This window comes from Dendrobates tinctorius, unplaced genomic scaffold (genome assembly GCF_039654945.1).
Source record: "Dendrobates tinctorius isolate UK_male_01 unplaced genomic scaffold, ASM3965494v1 ptg000151l, whole genome shotgun sequence".
Taxonomy (NCBI): domain Eukaryota; kingdom Metazoa; phylum Chordata; class Amphibia; order Anura; family Dendrobatidae; genus Dendrobates; species Dendrobates tinctorius.
This window is the reverse complement of record NW_027361818.1, coordinates 27,665,667-27,685,608: the sequence shown is the minus strand read 5'-3', so window position 1 is coordinate 27,685,608 and position 19,942 is coordinate 27,665,667. Positions and strand designations below refer to the sequence as shown.

Genomic DNA, 19,942 nt, shown 5'->3' with positions numbered 1-19,942 from the left:
GAGGGCGTACAAGGTTGCTGTTTGTTGGCAAAGTCTTATCCTGATGTATTTCTTCGTTTTCCTGCATGAGAGCCTGGTACTGGTTTCTGAGCAGTATGGGTGCTGACTGCCTCCTGATCCTCCTGCTTCTCTGGGTCACATGTCTCCATTCCTCTGTTTCTTCAGGTGCACTTCGAATTTCTTCTCTTTCTGTAACATGAAGAGATAATTCTGCTCTGTCCAAGAACTCTTCACCTTCCTTAATGATCTTTAACGTAGCTAACCTCTCTTCGAGATTTTGCAACTTTTCCTCCAATAGGGACACAAGCTTGCATTTGTGGCATGTGAAGTTTGGCTTTTCCACTGGTAAGTCTGTGAACATGTAGCAAGAAATGCAGCTCACCAAATGGCTCCTGGCCTCTTCCATCTTGAGATTTCTTAAAAACGATGAAAAATGAGGTTTTCCGATTTCCTCTTTTCAGCTGCAATGGCCAAAACCCAGTGATCGTTGAGCTCGCGGAGACTCTTCACCTATCCCAGAAGGCACTGGGAATATGCAAATGATCTCCTCAAGACTCTTCCCCTGGATGGACAGCCCCCTCCAAAAAATGCCTCCATTCTTCAAAAGCCAATTTAATGGCCAACAACTCTCGGTTACCCACATCATAATTCCTTTCAGCAGAGGAAAATTTTTTAGAAAAGAAGGCACAGGGTCTTAAGTTAGTTAATGTGGTGGGCCCTTGGGACAACACAGCCCCCACTCCCACCTCAGAGGCATCCACTTCTACGATGAATGGTTTAGACAAGACAGGTTGCACCAGTACCGGAGCAGTCATGAAACGTTCTTTTAACAAGGAAAACGCTGCCACAGCTGGAGCTGACCAGTTTTTAAGATCCGCTCCCTTTTGGGTGAGATCAGTGAGGGGTTTGACCACTTGAGAGAACCCCTTGATGAATTTTCTATAATAATTGGCGAAACCCAGAAATCGCTGAAGACCCTTGAGATCTCTGGGTTGCACCCAATCCACAATGGCCTGTACCTTCCTAGGGTCCATACGAAACCCCTCAGCAGACAGGATGACCCCTAGAAAGGACACTTCTTGAGTAAAAAATGAACACTTCTCCAATTTGGCAAAGAGTGAGTTCTCCCTGAGCCTCTGGAGAACCGCATGAAGATGACCCATATGACTTTGTCTATCAGTAGAATATATAAGTATATCGTCAAGATAAACAACTACAAAACGTCCAATAAAATCAGAAAAAACATGGTTAATAAAATTCTGGAATACCGCTGGTGCAGTAGTCAAACCGAAGGGCATAACCAAATTTTCAAACAGACCCTCAGAGGTGAGAAACGCAGTTTTCCATTCATCCCCCTCCCGCATACGGATGAGATTGTATGCTCCCCTGAGGTCCAACTTAGAGAACCACCTGGCCCCCGACAATTGATTGTACAAATCAGGTATCAGTGGGAGAGGGTAGGCGTTTCTTATGGTTATTTTATTCAGTTCTCGAAAATCGAGGCATGGGCGTAAACCACCATCCTTCTTTTTTACAAAAAAGAACCCCGCTGCCACGGGAGAGACAGATGGCCGTATATGCCCTTTACGGAGGCTTTCAGAGATATACTCCTTCATAGCAGCCCGCTCAGGGCCGGAGAGATTGTACAGCTGGGCTTCGGGCAATTTGGCACCGGGAACAAGATCCACGGCACAATAGAATGGGCGGTGTGGTGGTAGAACCTCAGCCTCCTTTTCGGAGAACACAGCCTTAAAACCCTTTAGGTACTCCGGAATACCCTCCAGGTTGACGGATGACATAGACACAGTAGCAAGACAATTTTCAGAACACCCAGGTCCCCATTTAACAATATCCCGGGACCCCCAGTCAATAACTGGGTTATGCCGTTGCAACCAGGGAAACCCTAACACCAGGCCAGCAGGGAGGTTATCCAAAACAAAGCATGACATGCGCTCCTGGTGTAGGGCCCCCACCCTGAAGGTAAATTCTTTAGATCTGAAATGGAGACCATCCTTAGTGAGTGGTGTAGAATCAATAGCCACAATTTTTAAGGGAGTCCCCAACCTAAGACAATATGGAAAGGAGTCTTCTGCTCACTGAGCAGACGCTCAATGGGATAGATGAGGGGGGGGATGCTAGGTTGGAGCTGCAGGACAATGAAGCAGCTAGCTGGGTGACAGTTAGAAGGCGGGGTAGAGGGAAGAGCACCAGGGAGGCTAGTCCTGATCTGGCACACCCCAATAAGTTTGCTAAGTTGGCAGATGAGGGGAGTGTTAGTGCAGGAGTAGCACTGCTGCAGCAAGGCATGTCCTCTGAAAGCCGGAGGAGTGTCTGCTCCAGTAAGGGGGGAAATAGGAGAGCAGGGCAGGCCAGACAGGTTCTGGTAGTGGGAGACTCAATTATTAGGGGAACAGATAGGGCAATCTGTCACAAAGACAGGGATCATCGAACGGTGTGCTGCCTACCTGGCGCTCGAGTCCGACACATCGCTGATCGGGTTGACAGATTACTGGGAGGGGCTGGAGAGGATCCAGCGGTCATGGTGCACATTGGCACAAATGACAAAGTTAGAGGTAGGTGGAAGGTCCTTAAAGATGATTTCAGGGAATTAGGCTGTAAGCTTAAAGCAAGGACCTCCAAGGTGGTATTTTCGGAAATACTTCCTGTACCACGTGCCACACCAGAGAGGCAACGGGAGATTAGGGAGGTTAATAAGTGGCTCAGGAATTGGTGTAAGAAGGAGGGGTTTGGGTTCCTGCAGAACTGGGCCGACTTCTCAGTTGGCTACAGGTTCTACGCTAGGGACGGGTTGCACCTCAATGGGGAGGGTGCCGCTGTGCTGGGGGAGAAAATGGCTAGAAGGTTGGAGGAGTGTTTAAACTAGGGACGGGGGGAGGGTATTCCTTTTATAGGAGGGGAAGACAGTGCAGATAGAGACCTGGGCACAAATAATGACATTGGGGGTGGAGGTGGCATGGGGGTGGGGTTAGAACAGTTAATAATTTAAGAAAGAATAGAGGTACAGAGAGATACATAAAGTGCATGTATACTAATGCCAGAAGTCTCGCCAACAAAATGGAGGAATTGGAGTTAATGTTGTTGGAACATAATTATGACATGGTGGGGATATCTGAGACATGGCTGGATGAGAGCCATGACTGGGCTGTTAATTTACAGGGCTATAGTCTGTTCAGAAATGACCGAACAAATAAGCGAGGGGGAGGCGTGTGTTTATATGTAAAATCATCCTTAAAACCCATCCTTCGTGATAATATATATGAATCTAATGAAAATGTAGAGTCCCTGTGGGTGGAGATAAGGGGAGGGGGAAAAATAATAAATTACTGATAGGGGTTTGTTGTAAGTCTCCAAAAATAATGGAAGCTACAGAGAATATCCTCATAAAGCAAATAGATGAAGCAGCGACTCAAGGAGAAGTCATTATTATGGGGGACTTCAACTACCGTGAAATACATTGGGGAACCGAAACCTGCAGTTCCAGCAAAGGTGATAGGTGTCTGACAACTATGAGAGACAATCACCTTTCACAACTGGTTCAGGACCCAACAAGAGGGGGGGCACTGCTAGACCTAATATTAACCAACAGGCCAGACCGCAGATCAAATGTAAGGGTTGAGGGTCACTTGGGTAATAGTGATCACAAATTAATAAGTTTTCATGTATCCTTTAATAAGATGTATAGTAGAGGGGTTACAAGGACACTAAACTTCAGGAAGGCAAATTTCCAACGGATGAGAGATGATCTTGGTGCAATTAACTGGGACGATATCCTGAGACATAAAAATACACAAAGAAAATGGGAGACGTTTATTAGCATCCTGAATAGGACCTGTGCACAATATATACCGTATGGGAATAAACATGCGAGAAATAGGAGGAAACCACTATGGCTAAATAGAGCTGTAAGGGGCGCAATAAGAGATAAAAATAAAGCATTTAGAGAATTAAAGCAAGTAGGTAGTGATGAGGCATTAAATAAATACAGAAGATTAAATAAATTCTGTAAAAAGCAAATCAAGACAGCAAAGATTGAGACAGAGAGACTCATTGCCAGAGAAAGTAAAAATAATCCCAAAATATTCTTTAACTACATAAATAGTAAGAAACTAAAAAATGATAGTGTTGGTCCCCTTAAAAATAGTCTGGGTGAAATGGTGGATGAGGATGAGGAAAAAGCCAATATGCTAAATAACTTTTTTTCAACAGTATTTATACAAGAAAATCCCATGACGGATAACATGATCAGGGATAAAATTTCTCCATTAAATGTCACCTACTTAACCCAGCAGGAAGTACGGCGGCGTCTACAAATCACTAAAATTGACAAATCCCCGGGCCCGGATGGGATACACCCCCGAGTACTGCAGGAATTAAGCACAGTCATAGATAGACCACTATTTTTAATCTTTAAAGATTCCATAATAACAGGGTCTGTACCACAGGACTGGCGTATAGCAAATGTGGTGCCAATATTCAAAAAGGGGACAAAAACTGAACTTGGAAATTATAGGCCAGTAAGTTTAACCTCAACTGTGGGTAAAATCCTGGAGGGTTTTGTAAGAGATACTATACTGGAGTATCTGGAGAAGAATAACCTTATGACCCAATATCAACATGGGTTTACAAGAGACCGTTCCTGTCAGACTAATCTGATAAGCTTTTATGAAGAGGTAAGTTCCGGACTGGACAAAGGGAATGCAGTGGATGTGGTGTACATGGACTTTTCAAAAGCTTTTGATAAGGTGCCACACAAAAGGTTGATACATAAAATGAGAACAATTGGGATAGGGGAAAATATGTGTAGGTGGGTTAAGAGCTGGCTCAGGGATAGGAAACAAAGGGTGGTTATTAATGGAGCACACTCGGACTGGGTCACGGTTAGCAGTGGGGCACCACAGGGGTCAGTTTTGGGCCCGCTTCTTTTTAACATATTTATTAATGACCTTGTAGGGGGCATAGAGAGTAGAATTTCAATATTTGCAGATGACACTAAACTCTGCAGGGTAATTAATACAGAGGAGGACAATTTTATATTACAGGAGGATTTATGTAAACTAGAAGCTTGGGCTGATAAATGGCAAATGAGCTTTAATGGGGATAAATGTAAGGTCATGCACTTGGGTAGAACGAACAAGTTGTATAATTATGTGCTTAATTGTAAAACACTGGGCAAAACAGTCACTGAAAAAGACCTGGGTGTATGGGTGGACGACAAACTCACATTTAGTGGCCAGAGTCAAGCAGCTGCTGCAAAGGCAAATAAAATAATGGGATGCATTAAAAGAGGCATAGATGCTCATGAGAAAAACATAATTTTACCTCTATATAAGTCACTAGTGCGACCACACTTAGAATACTGTGTACAGTTCTGGTCTCCGGTGTATAAGAAAGACATAGCTGAACTGGAGCGGGTGCAGAGAAGAGCGACCAAGGTTATTAGGGAACTAGGGGGTCTGCAATACCAAGACAGGTTATTACACTTGGGGTTATTTAGTTTGGAGAATCGAAGGCTTAGGGGTGATCTTATTACAATGTATAAATATATGTGGGGACAATACAAAGACCTTTCTAATGATCTTTTTTTTCTTAGACCTGTGACGGGGACAAGGGGGCATCCTCTACGTCTGGAGGAAAGAAGGTTTAAGCATACTCACAGACGCGGATTCTTTACTGTAAGAGCAGTGAGACTATGGAACTCTCTGCCATATGATGTTGTAATGAGTGATTCACTACTAAAATTTAAGAAGGGACTGGATACCTTTCTTGAAAAGTATAATATTACAGGGTATATACACTAGTCTCCTTAATATTGCGTTGATCCAGGGAGCTAGTCTGATTGCCGTATGTGGAGTCGGGAAGGAATTTTTTTCCCCAATGTGAAGCTTACTGTTGCCACATGGGTTTTTTTTGCCTTCCTCTGGATCAACATGTTAGGGCAAGTTAGGACAGGATATGGGTTGAACTAGATGGACTTAAAGTCTCCCTTCAACCTTAATAACTATGTTACTATGTTACTATGTTACTATGTAACTGTCCCTAATCTACAGCAAGCCACCAGCTTAGAGTAAATCAGGTTCAGGGATGACCCACAGTCTACAAAAGCCGAAGTATGGAAAAAGCCGTTCTCAACACCAAGTTCCACCTTTAGCAGTACTCTTGAAAAGGAAGAAAAAGGTACCTGAGAGTCTGGGTGACCTCCACGATTATCACCCAGACTCAGCCGCTTGTTAGTCGGAGGACATGAGGGGCAGTCTTTTTTCCAATGTCCAGGATCTCCGCAGTAAAAACACAATTTTCCATCACGTCGCCGTCTCCTCTCTTTCTCCTGGGGGTTGGTGGCTCCCACCTCCATAGGTTCAGATGGAAGCAAAACATCAGGGTTAACAGGGAAAAACGGAACCCCTCGCTGAGTAACACCTCTCTCCCGCAGTCTCCGATCCATACGGATAGCCTGACTCATAGCCTCCTCCAATGAACTGGGAGGTGGATGGAGAGCCAGAGCGTCCTTCAAGCAATCCGACAGTCCCTTCCTGAACAGACATCTCAGTGCAGAGTCGTCCCAGGACACCTCAGTGGACCATCGACGGAATTCGGAGCTGTACCATTCGGCTGAGTGCTTCCCTTGCCCCAGACCCAAAATAGTGTCCTCTGCCACCCTAACTCGGTCCGGTTCATCATAGATAAGTCCTAGGGCCTCAAAGAACCTATCTACCGACATCCGTTCAGGGGCAGTAGGGGGCAACGAAAAAGCCCAGGATTGGGGACCCTTCCTAAGTAAGGAGATAACAATCCCCACCCGCTGAGTCTCATCCCCAGACGATCGGGGTCTAAGAGAAAACCATAATTTACAACTATCCTTGAATATATGAAATTTATCTTTTTCGCCAGAAAATGTGTCAGGAAGTTTAACTGAGGGTTCAGGAGAGTGCAAAATAACATCTACAGAGTCACCTGGTGGACAAACAATATGAGAGGTGTTTCCCTGCATGGTCTTAATAGTCTCAGTCAGTTCTTTCTGTAAGAGGGTCTGAGACATGACAAGGGATGATTCACAGAAAAGTTCTGCGCCATCTGCGTCAAACTGGACACTTGATCTGCCAAGTTATGCAGCAGATCCATGGCCAAAGGAAAAAAAAAAAATGCAAAATCCCGTTTAAATGTGTGGTTAGTGATAATGTAGTGAAACCTCCACCAGGGGGAGCTGGTGAGGGAAGAGAGGTTATACACTAAGAGCAGCAACCCCGAGCAACAGCACAGGTGCCACAGGTAACAAGAGAGAATAGTCAGACGAGCCGAGTCAGAAACAGGAGCAGACGTACCAGAAGGAGCAGCATTACACGTAGTCAAAATACCAAAGCCAAGAGTCAGAAAGCCAGAACATGAGCACGGGGTCCAAATCGTGAGACGAAATACGTGGTCGGGGTACAAGCCAGGGAGTCAGATGCCAGAGAGGGAACGTAACAGCAGAGACGAATACCAAGAGACGGGGTCAGAAATCAGTCCGGGTCATACATGTGAATATCAGTCAAAGGCAGGAGGATCACCAGGGTACAAGGGTCAGCGGCTCTAAACTGCAAGCTTGAGCTATCACTAACACTGGTCAGCAGGCTGTGAGGGATTTAAATAGCCCAGCTAGCTCCAGAACGAGGCTGAGGAGATTAACCCCCGCATGACCAGTCCGGATAGAAGACAGCAGAAGATAAACTCCGGACTGGACCATGACAAGAACATTAAGCATAAGACTAAAAATCTGAGCAAATGAGATTATCAAATTTATAAGCAGAAGAAGACTAAGCAGTGTATGGGGGTGAGTCCGCTCCTCCTCGTGGTGCCCCTGGAAAAGGCCTGCTGCTGCAGGCCAAACTGAACGCAGACAAATCCTGTTGTAAATCTTTTGTAACAGGCTGAACGGAAGGTGTAATCTTCAAACTTTTATAGATAACGACTACAGGGAAGAAGAAGAAGAAGAAGAAGATACTGCTGCTGCTGAAGATGATGGAGAAAGTGTGGGAGAAGTAAAAAAAGAAGGTGAAGAGCATGGAAGTAGTGAAACATACATATCTGACAAAAAATTAAAGACTTTAACATAGTCAATATCTTTGTAACTACGAACATCTTTAAAAAAAAAAATTCCTGCTATTCCATTTGATTGGGCAAAACCTCTATGGCTTTAATGTCTCCTCCACCTCCCACAATACATTCTACATTATTATTAGTTGTTTTTCTTCATGTAGAATTAACCGACAGGGAAAGAAAGGGTTTTTTTTAATTCCGATATTTCTGTTCCATTGACTTGAATGGGACTTCCGGGATCGGAATCGGCGATACCCGATACTTTTTTAGATCGGCCGATCCATTCCGATCCGATATTTTTCAGTATCGGGTGGTATCGCTCAACACTACTGGCAACGCTTCCACACCCTGACACATCCCCTGAAGAAGTAGGATGAAACATGCGTCAGGGTGGTGGGAAGTACTGCAATTTATTCAGGTAATATCCACTATATTGTCAGGTATTACTCTATTTCTATTTTTTTTTTTACTAAGTTGGTTTCTATACCTATGGTCATACTACTTATAGATCTGGTTATGCAATATTATATTGGTGATCATAACTGAGATACTCTCATATCATATTATTTCTATACTTTCGCTGCAGATCCTCCATGGTTATAACTGTTTATACATACACATGGCACTTTGCCTCATCCCCAGTCTTGTAAGCACCTTGTTAGGGTTGCGGATATAAAATATGAGAAAGTGCGATTGCAACCCGGGGTCCACCGTGGTGGTGTACTGCTGCTAGGTAATGGTGGACGCTATATGGCAGTATAAAGGAAGAACACACGTGGGTTAACGTCACCCGGTGTGTACAGGGCGAACTCTGTTACCTCACAGAGCCGCACTACCGCAGAACATAAATGCCAGAGCCTGTTTAGCGCACAGAGCTCGGCAACGGAGGGCACAGAATGCAGTCACAGAACTCTGCCCCAAGGACACAAGGTCAGAGTCCATCTAGACCTTCTGAGAGCGCGGCGTCGCACCTGCGGACGCCACTATGGACGCTGACTATGGTGGAGTGTCGAGCAAGTGCACAGTGGCGTGCAGAGCCACTGGTGGACACTGATGCCTGTCTCAGACTCTGCCTCTACCTACATCTAAGCCTGGGCGCTTAACAGGCTAGGCTGCACAACACATACGTACAAAGGATAGAGGTTTCTTAATGAGTCAGTCACCGGAGACATTCATACATGCATACAACACTCACTCCTCATAGTCTGGTAATGCAGTCTATACTAGCGCATGGCTGAGCGGCCATGCAACCCTTTTATAGCAGCATCCTTCCGGGACCTTCCTGATGGTCCAGTCCAAGCTGGAGAAGGACCTGAGCATGTGACCTCCGATCTCCAATGGGAGATCGTCCCACGGGCATGTTCAGTGGACCGAACGGAGGACTTAGTCCCTGGAGTAGCTCGCTGCTGACCAGCATGCGTTGCTATAGCTGGACCAGAGGTGGCAGCAGCAACCAAACCCACAGAGCTGGTCTGGGCAGAGCGCCGAGTCCGACGAGGCTGCTGAGCAGCCTCCTCTGCGGCTGAAAAGGAATGAGAGACCGCTGGAAGCAAGGCTCAGGATTCCCGCTCTGCAGCGACGGGAACCCGATGCCTAACACATCTCTTTTGAATTGTATTTCTATTTTATTATTTAATTTTCAATAAAATATATTGATATTATTTTATTTCCTTGCTTGCACTTCTTTAGTCCTGGGAGTTATTCTTCTCAGGCTGGGTTTATTTAAAGTTATTTTGAAGTGTTACCATATTGGGTCCTCTCGATATCTTTTTTGGGCATATTCTTGTATTGAAAAGTATTCATTGGCTTTACTAACTTGGGTACAGAGGGAATAAATAGATAAGGCCAATTTCAGGAAATTGTTTCAACAAGTCATAGATAACGACTAATTAGTGCATACAGAAACTGGTCATTGTCTGGAAGATGATGTTCAAAGAGAGTGAGGGCTAGTCAAACATTTACAAAATCATCTCACAAATTTAACAATCCATAAATGTTCCATTTAAGAGAGGTCAATATCTGGTGAGCAAGAAGTAGGAAAACATACTGAGAAAAACAAGATTGGCACAGCTACATTTGGATGACCACCCAAAGAAGACCAGAGAGCCCAATTATGCCTTAGAATTCTCCTTAAGGCCGTAGACTTTTATCATAGTTTTGTAGATGAGCTTGGCTAATGATTGCCTTAAATTTAAGTTATGCTCAGCAGCTAATTTTGTTAATATAAAATAAGTGACTCTTTATACAGAGATGAACCTGTGCATTACACATGAGTGAATCTTTTGAAAGTCAAAAATGTACCAACTTTACTATAATTTTTTACAAAGATTTGGTTCACGGAAAATTGATACGCCATGAATTGCAAAACTACAAAACCTCCAATTGCTCTTAAAAGATATGCATAACACTCTGGAGTCACTTAGGAGTATAGCAAACCCTAAAGTTTAAAGTTCTTAAATGAGTCTTAGTAATGTCAAAGTGGCCTCCACATATGGCTATGATAGTTCCTCCAGTGCTATACCATGTGATGTGATATCTGTCATGTGTAATAGAAAATCCCAAACATCCGAGCCGGAGTTCATGTGAGCCTTCTCTTCTTGATGCAATCTTCTACTTTGTGTAAAATTGTGATGGCCTTTTTTGGCTATTTGAGAAAATGAGAGATTGCAAAATTCCCCAGGACCAGTAAAGTTACTAATTAACACAAATTAAATTAGTATTGAATAGATTTATTCATCTCTACTGTATATTATACCTAGTTGTCTCTTATATGACGCAGAAAAAACAGAAAAATCAATAAATCATCTCATTAGAAGAGCAGACAACGTTTTACTTTTGAGCTTTTTAAATTCCTCCTTAATATCTCTATTACTCAGACTGTAAATGATAGGGTTGAGGAGCGGGGTTATAACCGTGTAGAATAGGGAGAAGATTTTCTTTATATTTTCCATATTTGGAAATAAATAGATACTGAGAAGTGACCCATAATATAGGGACACCACTGTCAGGTGGGAGCTGCAGGTGGAGAAGGTCTTCTGCCGTCCGGTCACAGAGGGGATCTTCAGTATGGCGATGATGATAAAGGCATAAGAAACCATAATGACAGTAAAAGGGCAAAGTGCAAATGGTACCGCCAATATCATGTCTTCTATTTTCATGAAGAAGGTGTCTGAGCAGGAAAGTTCAAGAATTGGATCTAAATCACAGAAGAAATGGTCAATGACGTTTGGTCCACAGAACCACAAATAACTCATGGTTGTGGAAAGAGCCAATATAGCAGCAAACATCATCACCCAACACAAGAGAACGGCTTTTACACAAAATGTGGGAGTCATCATTGAGGTGTAATGTAGAGGGTGACAGATGGCCTGATACCGGTCATAGGACATCACCGTCAGGAGAAGACTTTCCAATGTTTCTGATGTTGAAAATAAATAAAATTGTATCAAACATCCAGTAAAGGACACAGAACTTCCCTCATAAAACACAATGGGGAGCATGTTGGGCACGATGGTGGTGCTGAGAAAAATGTCCATTGAAGAGAGTTGTGTGAGGAAGAAGTACATTGGAGAGTGGAGCGATCGGCTGGAGGACACCACCAGAATGATCAGGAGGTTTCCACATACAGTCACACAGAAGATGATCAGGAGGAGAAGAAAGAAAGGAATCCTAAAACTTTGTAAATTCTGGAATCCTAAGAGCAAAATGTCAGACACTGTGTTGGAATTGCTGAACTGCATATTCTGGAAGATGAATTTTCTCATCAATATTAAAAATAAAAGCAAATAAATGATACATTGATTCCTCCTCTGGATTTGGATGATGACTTCTTTTTGGAATTGTAATACCAAGAGACCAATATACAATTTGCTTGAAACTAAAACAAAAATGCATAAAATGTTTCTAGAGATAAAAAAATAAAAATGTTCACCCAGTTGGTTCTGCTCAGCTTTGTGAAATATGATATTTATTTGGGCAAAAATATTTTTTCCTTGCTGTAACAAAAGTAATATATTGAAGTGAAATGTAACGTGATAAAAATGCAATTCTGAAATATGTTACATAAAAATATAGAACACAACTGGTATGTGGCAGACTTTGAACATGATGATTTTCATTCCACAGTTATTCAAAATCAGAGAATAGCATTGTTAATAATTAATGGCACATAATGTTCCGATGCAAAATTTATTGAAATTGTTTTCTGCATGATGCTGAATAAAATTAAAACATTCATTAAAGTTTCTGAAAAGAATTCAAATGTAGATGAGCAGAAATGCAAATGGAGACAAACTACATAGAGAAGAGGATGATGAAGACCGAAAGATCTTGATTCTGCTTTGTGTTGCAGAGTTTAGCCATGTATTCCTGTCTGAGAATCCACCAGACATCAGATTATTATTGTTCTTCCCTTTTATAGAGGAAATCTTACAATAATGCAGAGACAAAGCCGGGGAGACTTCACTAATGGTGTCTGGTGGGAACAGTCATTTTTTTTAACAATGAAAACAAAGATTTATGAAACTAAAAGAGATAGGAAATGTTTGCATTGCAAAAATAAAATACTTATAAAATACTTTTTTATTTTATTCTATTGTGTTATTAGTTATTAGTGATGATTGAGCACTAAAATGCTCTATCTAGCGATACTCAAATACTCAAATCTAGCGAGCCGGACGTTCGGAAGGACTCAACTCGAGTAACGAGTAAACTTAATATGGAATAAACAGAATTCATCATCTTTACCCCATCTCACGTGACCCCCCCAACAGACCTACTCATTAAAGTAAACGGCTGCCCACTCCCTCCAGTCCCACAAGCTCGCTGCCTCAGGGTTATCCTTGACACTGATCTCTTTTTCAAACCACTAGAGTTGAGCGACTTTTGTTTTTTTAGGGTCGAGTTTCGTTTTGTGAAACCCGACTTTTCCAAAAGTCGGGTCAAGCAAGATCGGCCGATTATAGGGAAATGTCGGGGTCATCCCGAAACACGAAACCCAATGTAAGTCAATGGGGAATAAAAGTCGGCAGTGAGAGGAGGACAGGAAACACACCTACAGTGCCCATTTGAATGCCAAAAGCATCAATTCTTCTTACTTAAGCTTGTCAACCTTAACCCCTTCACCCTCAAGGGTGGTTTGCACGTTCATGACCGGGCCAATTTTTACAATTCTGACCACTGTACCTTTATGAGGTCATAACTCTGGAACGCTTCTATGGATCCCGGTGATTCTGACATTGTTTTCTCGAGACATGTTGTACTTCATGATAGTGGTAAAATTTCATTCAAATAACTTGCGTTTATTTGTGAAAAAAACGGAAATTTGGCAAAAATTTTGAAAATTTCGCAATTTTCCAACTTTGAATTTTTATGCCCTTAAATCACAGAGATACGGCCCACAAAAAACTTGATAACTAACATTTCCCACATGTTTACTTTACATCAGCACAATTTTGGAACCAAAATTTTTTTTTGTTAGGAAGTTATAAGGGTTAAAAGTTGACCAGCGATTTCTCATTTTTACAACACCATTTTATTTTTAGGACCACATCACATTTGAAGCCACTTTGAGGGGTCTATATGATAGAAAAGACCCAAAAGTGACACCATTCTAAAAACTGCACCCCTTAAGGTGCTCAAAACCACATTCAAGAAGTTTATTAACCCTTTAGGTGCGTCACAGGAATTTTTTTGAATATTTAAAAAAAAATGAACATCTAACTTTTTTTCACAAAAAAAATACTTCAGGTTCATTTTTTTTATTTTACCAAGGGTAACAGGAGAAATTGGACTGCAAATGTTATTGTGCAATTTGTCCTGAGTACGCTGATACCTGATTTGTGGGGGGAACGACTGTTTCGGCGCATGGCAGAGCTCAGAATGGAAGGAGCGCCGTTTGACTTTTTCAATGCAAAATTGGCTGGAATTCAGATCGGACGCCATGTCACGTTTGGAGAGTCCCTGATGTACCTAAACAGTGGAAACCCCCCACAAATGACACCATTTTGGAAACTAGACCCCCCAAGGAACTTATCCAGATATGTGGTGAGAACTTTGAACCCACAAGGGCTTTACAGAAGTTTATAACGTACAGCGGTACAATTAAAAAATCATATTTTTTCCACAAAAATGATCTTTTCACCCCAATTTTTATTTTCCCAAGGGTAACAGGACCCTAAAAGTTATTGTGCAATTTGTCCTGAGTATGCTGATACCCCACATGTGGGGGTAAACCACTATTTGGGCGCATGGCAGAGCTCGGAAGGGAAGCAGCGCCATTTGACGTTTTTGGCTGGAATTGAGATCGGACATCATGTCGCGATTGGAAAACCCCTGATGTACCAAAACAGTGGAAACCCCCCACAAATGACACCATTTTGGAAACTAGACCCCCTAAGGAACTTATCTAGATGTGTGGTGAGAACTTTGAACCCCCAAGGGCTTCACAGAAGTTTATAACATAAAGCCGTACAATTAAAAAATCATATTTTTTCAACAAAAATGATCTTTTCACCCTCAATTCTTATTTTTCCAAGGGTAACAGCACCCTAAAAGTTATTGTGCAATTTGTCCTGAGTACGCTGATACCCCACATGTGGGGGTAAACCACTATTTGGGCGCATGGCAGAGCTCGGAAGGGAAGCAGCGCCATTTGACGTTTTTGGCTGGAATTGAGATCGGACACCATGACGCGATTGGAAAACCCCTGATGTACCAAAACAGTGGAAACCCCCCACAAATGACACCATTTTGGAAACTAGACCCCATAAGGAACTTATCTAGATGTGTGGTGAGAACTTTGAACCCCCAAGGGCTTCACAGAAGTTTATAACATAAAGCCATACAATTAAAAAATCATATTTTTTCCACAAAAATGATCTTTTCACCCTCAATTCTTATTTTTCCAAGGGTAACAGCACCCTAAAAGTTATTGTGCAATTTGTCCTGAGTACGCTGATACCCCACATGTGGGGGGTAAACCACTATTTGGGCGCATGGCAGAGCTCGGAAGGGAAGCAGCGCCATTTGACGTTTTTGGCTGGAATTGAGATCGGACACCATGTCGCGATTGGAAAACCCCTGATGTACCTAAACAGTGGAAACCCCCCACAAATGACACCATTTTGTAAACTAGACCCCCCAAGGAACTTATCTAGATGTGTGGTGAACACTTTGAACCCCCCAGTGCTTCACAGAAGTTTATAACGCCCGGGCGTGAAAATAAAAAATTCGTAATTTTTCCACAAACATGATCTTTTAGTCACCATTTTTTATTTGCCCAAGGGTAACAGGAGAAATTGGACCCCAAAAGTTGTTGTCCAATTTGTCCTGAGTATGCTGATACCCCATATGTGGGAGAAAACTACTGTATGGACACACGTCGGGGATCGGAAGGGAAGTAGTGATGTTTTGGAATGCAGGCATTGATGGAATGGTCTGTGGGTGTCATGTTGCCTTTGGAGAGCCCCTAATGTACCTAAACAGTGGAAACCCCCCACAAATGACCCCATTTTGAAAACTAGACCCCCTAAGGAACTTATCTAGATGTGAGGTGAGCACTTTGAACCCCCAAGGGCTTCACAGAAGTTTATAATGCCAGGGCATGAAAATAAAAAAATCGTATTTTTTCCACAAACATGATCAATTAGTCCCCAATTTTTTTATTTTCCCAAGGGTAACAGGAGAAATTGAACCCCAAAAGTTGTTGTCCAATTTGTCCTGAGTATGCTGACACCCCATATGTAGGAGAAAACTACTGTATGGACACACGTCAGGGCTCGGAAGGGAAGTAGTGACGTTTTGGAATGCAGACTTTGATGGAATGGTCTGCGGGTGTCATGTTGCCTTTGGAGAGCCCCTAATGTACCTAAACAGTGGAAACACCCACAAATGACCCCATTTTGGAAACGAGACCACCTAAGGAACTTATCTAGATGTGTGGTGAGCACTTTGAACCCCCAAGGGCTTCACAGAAGTTTATAATGCCCGGGCATGAAAATAAAAAAATCGTATTTTTTCCACAAACATGATCAATTAGTCCCCAAGTTTTTCATTTTCCAAAGGGTACCAGGAGAAATTGGACCCCAAAAGTTGTTGTCCAATTTGTTATGAGTACGCTGACACCCCATATGTGGGAGAAAACTACTGTATGGACACACGTCGGGGCCCGGAAGGGAAGCAGTGCCATTTTGGAATGCAGACTTTGATGGAAAGGTCTGCGGGTGTAATGTGCGTTTGGAGAGTCCCTGATGTACCTAAACTATTGAAACTCACAACAAGTGACCCCATTTTGGAAACGAGAACCCCTAAGGAACTTATCTAGATGTGTGGTGAGCACTTTGAACCCCCAAGGGCTTCACAGAAGTTATAATGCCCGGGCATGAAAATATAAAAATCGTATTTTTTCCACAAACATGATCAATTAGTCCCCAATTTTTTCATTTTCCCAAGGGTAACAGGAGAAATTGGACCGTAAAAGTTGTTGTCCAATTTGTCATGAGTACGCTGACACCCTACATGTGGGGGTAAAACACTGTTTGGGCGCATGGCAGAGCTTGGAAGGGAAGGAGCACCATATGACTTTTTCAATTCAGAATTGGCTGGAATTGAGATCAGATGCAATGTTGCATTTGGAGAGCCCCTGATGTGCCCAAACAGTGGAAACCCCCAATTCTAACTCCAACCCGAACCCCAACACACCCCTAACCCTAATCTCAGCCCTAACCCTAGCCCTAACCCTAGCCCTAACCCAAGCCCTAACCCTAACCCTAGCCCTAACCCTAACCCTAGCCCTAACCCTAACCCTAGCCCTAAACCTAGCCCTAACCCTAACCCTAATGGAAAAATGGAAATAAATACATTTTTTTAATTTCATTATTTTTCCCTAACTAAGGGGGTGATAACGGGGGGTTTGATTTACTATATATGGCGGTTTTTATTTTTGGCAGCTGTCGCACGCTAAAAGACGCTTTTTATTGTAAAAATAGTTTTTGCATCACCACATATTGAGAGCTATATTTTTTCCGTATTTTGACCCACTGAGTCATGTGAGGTCTTATTTTTTGCGGGACGAGTTGACATTTTTATTGGTACCATTTTCGGGCACGTGACATTTTTTGATCGCTTTTTATTCCGATTTTTGGGACGCAGAATGAACAAAAACCAGCGTTTCATGAATTTCTTTTGGGGGGGTGCGTTTACACCGTTCCGCCTGTGGTAAAATTGATAAAGTGGTTTTATTCTTCGGGTCAGTACGGTTACAGCGATACCTCATTTAGGTCGTTTTTTTATGTTTTGTCGGTTTTATGCGATGAAAACTATTTTATATAAAAAATAATTATTTTTGCATCGCTTTATTCTGCGAGAAATAACTTTTTTAATTTTTCGCTGATGATGCTGTGTGGTGGCTCGTTTTTTGCGGGACAAGATGACGTTTTCAGCGGTACCATGGATATTTATATGCGTTTTTTTGATCGCGCGTTATTATACTTTTTGTTTGGCGGTATGATAATAAATCATTATTTTTTGCTTCGTTTTTTATTTTTATTTTTTAAGGGGTTCGCTAAAGGGGTTAGCTAATGGGACAGTTTTATAGGGCGGGTCGTTACGGACGTGGTGATACCTAATATGTGTACTTTTATTGTTTTGGGGGTTTTTTATTTTCAAAAAATGAATTTATTGGGGAATATTTTTTTTTTTTTTTACTAATTTATTTGACGATTTTTTTAAAATTATTTTTACACTTTTTTTATTTTTTTTTACTTTATTACATAGTTCCAGGTGGGACATCACTGTCCTGTGACAGATCGCTGATCTGTCACATCACAGATCACTGTGACAGATCAGCAATCTGTCACAGGCATTGAAGAAGACTTCCTCTTGCCTGCGCTTTGCAGGCACTGAGGAAGCCAGCTTCCTCCAGGCCCCCGAAGGCCCCCGTCGCCATCTTGGATTCGGGGGCCTGGAGGAAAGGAGCCCCCCGCAGCAGCGCTGCACATTGCGCTGCCGTGGGGGGCTCAGGGAAGCACGGAGGGAGCCCCCTCCCTGCCAATGCTTCCCTTTAACTCCCGGTACACCGCGATCATGTTTGATCGCGGTGTGCAAGGGGTTAACGTGTCGGGGGCGGTCCGTGACCGCCCCTGACACATTGTGCCGGGTGTCAGCTGTGATAATCAGCTGACACCCGGCCACGATCAGCGGCGCTCACCACGTGGGCGCCGCTGATCGCGGTAGACGTACTATCCCGTCCATGGGCATAGGGGCCCGGGGCCCATGGACTGGATAGTACGTCGGATGTCAGGAAGGGGTTAATTAACTTCATAATACAAGTTACGCACTGAAAAATGGGGGTTATTTGGCTAAAGTTGTGGGGGGGGTAGGGCTGGCTCCAGGTTTTCATGTGCCCTAGGCGAAAGAGCGCCCCTTTAACACATACCACAACTCATCATGCTCCGATACGCCAGAGAAATAGCGGTATAGTACAATGAAAAATACTTCACTTTTTACATCTCATGACGAGGCCCATCTATTTCTCCATACAGAATCATTGGTCCCATATAATGCTTGAAACAGTATATGATGAGCTCCACATAATGCTACAGTATATGTTGGTCCCCATGGATGAAGCTCCACTGTCTTATGGGCCCAAATAATGCTCCAAACATAATGGGCCCCATTTCTAATGCTCTAGTGTATAATGGGCCCTGTAAATGCTGCTCCAGTGTCTGATGTCCACCTTTGGAATGTTCCAGTGTATGGTGGGCCCCATCTATCATTTTCCAGAGTATAGTGCTCCCCAAAAATTGCTGTCCCAACATTGAAAACAATCAAATAAGTCTCCTCGCTAGGGAATCCCTGTACTAGTCTGGACTCCTCGTCGTCCCCATCTTCCATCTCACTGCACAGTATTTCAACCTTGCAAGTGCTGTGATCCTAAGCAAGCAGGGGGGGCCCACTCGTTGGCGACGGCACTGGCACAGGGCCCCTGATAGTACGGTGGTGTGTCTGATGGCGGGTGGGCCGAACCTGCACTTTCATCTGCAGCTTCCTCTTTGTCACCGTGTAATATGGAACTGTATATGGGAAGAGTAACCTGAGTTTCATCAGGGTCAGATTCAGGCCGTGTAGCGTGCGAGGGGAATGTAGTGGTCTGGGTCAATGTACCAGCAGATTCATCGAGCAGTGGCTGGGCATCAGTGCACTTGTGTCGCCCCCAGGAGTACGGTCACCACAGTGGCATTACCTTCCTCCTAGGGAGTGTGATGTCATGCTTGGGAGCAACGAACGATCTCTCTAGCAGGTTAACTGATTGGGCGGCGTTATTCCCACGAGTCATGACCCTCCAAACAGCGTTCATGAAGGCAAAGTGTTTGTTTTACATGGGCAGTATGGTTGCAAAGCTGAACCTTAAAGGAATGTCCAGAAGGGCACCACCAGGAGTGGAGCCTACGGTTAAATTCGACTCCACCTGGGAAACCTCAACCATGCCAGCTACAGAACAGATGCACACATTGCAAGCTTAATTCCGTTAACGAACGAGACTCCGTCATGCCCCGCGGTCCGAGTCCGGCTTACTAGAGGGACACGTGAGGCTCTGGCACATGAGATTGGCCAATAACTGGTGTGTCATGCCCTTACATGTCCGTGGCTGCATGTGCGCTACACTGAAAAGGCCAGCGTTTGTCGCTTACAGGTGCAGATAACCCGCTGAACAACGTTAGTGATGGGGATCACTGATTACAATTATTACCCACGATCGATGATTTCCCAGTAAGTGCAGGTCAACCGCAGTTCCGGAATTAGGCCTAACCGTCATTCCTGAAAAAATGAAAAACTTACGAGTGCAAAC

At 43.4% G+C, this 19,942-nt stretch overlaps 1 protein-coding gene across 1 annotated transcript; it reads right to left on the bottom strand.

Annotated features, from left to right (window-relative positions):
- Positions 1 to 10,895: 10,895 nt before the first annotated feature.
- Positions 10,896 to 11,834, bottom strand: LOC141050138 (olfactory receptor 11L1-like). Its single transcript, XM_073546970.1, has one exon. It carries the CDS (start codon positions 11,832 to 11,834, stop codon positions 10,896 to 10,898), a length of 939 nt encoding a protein of 312 aa, XP_073403071.1.
- Between the last annotated feature and the right edge of the window lie 8,108 nt (positions 11,835 to 19,942).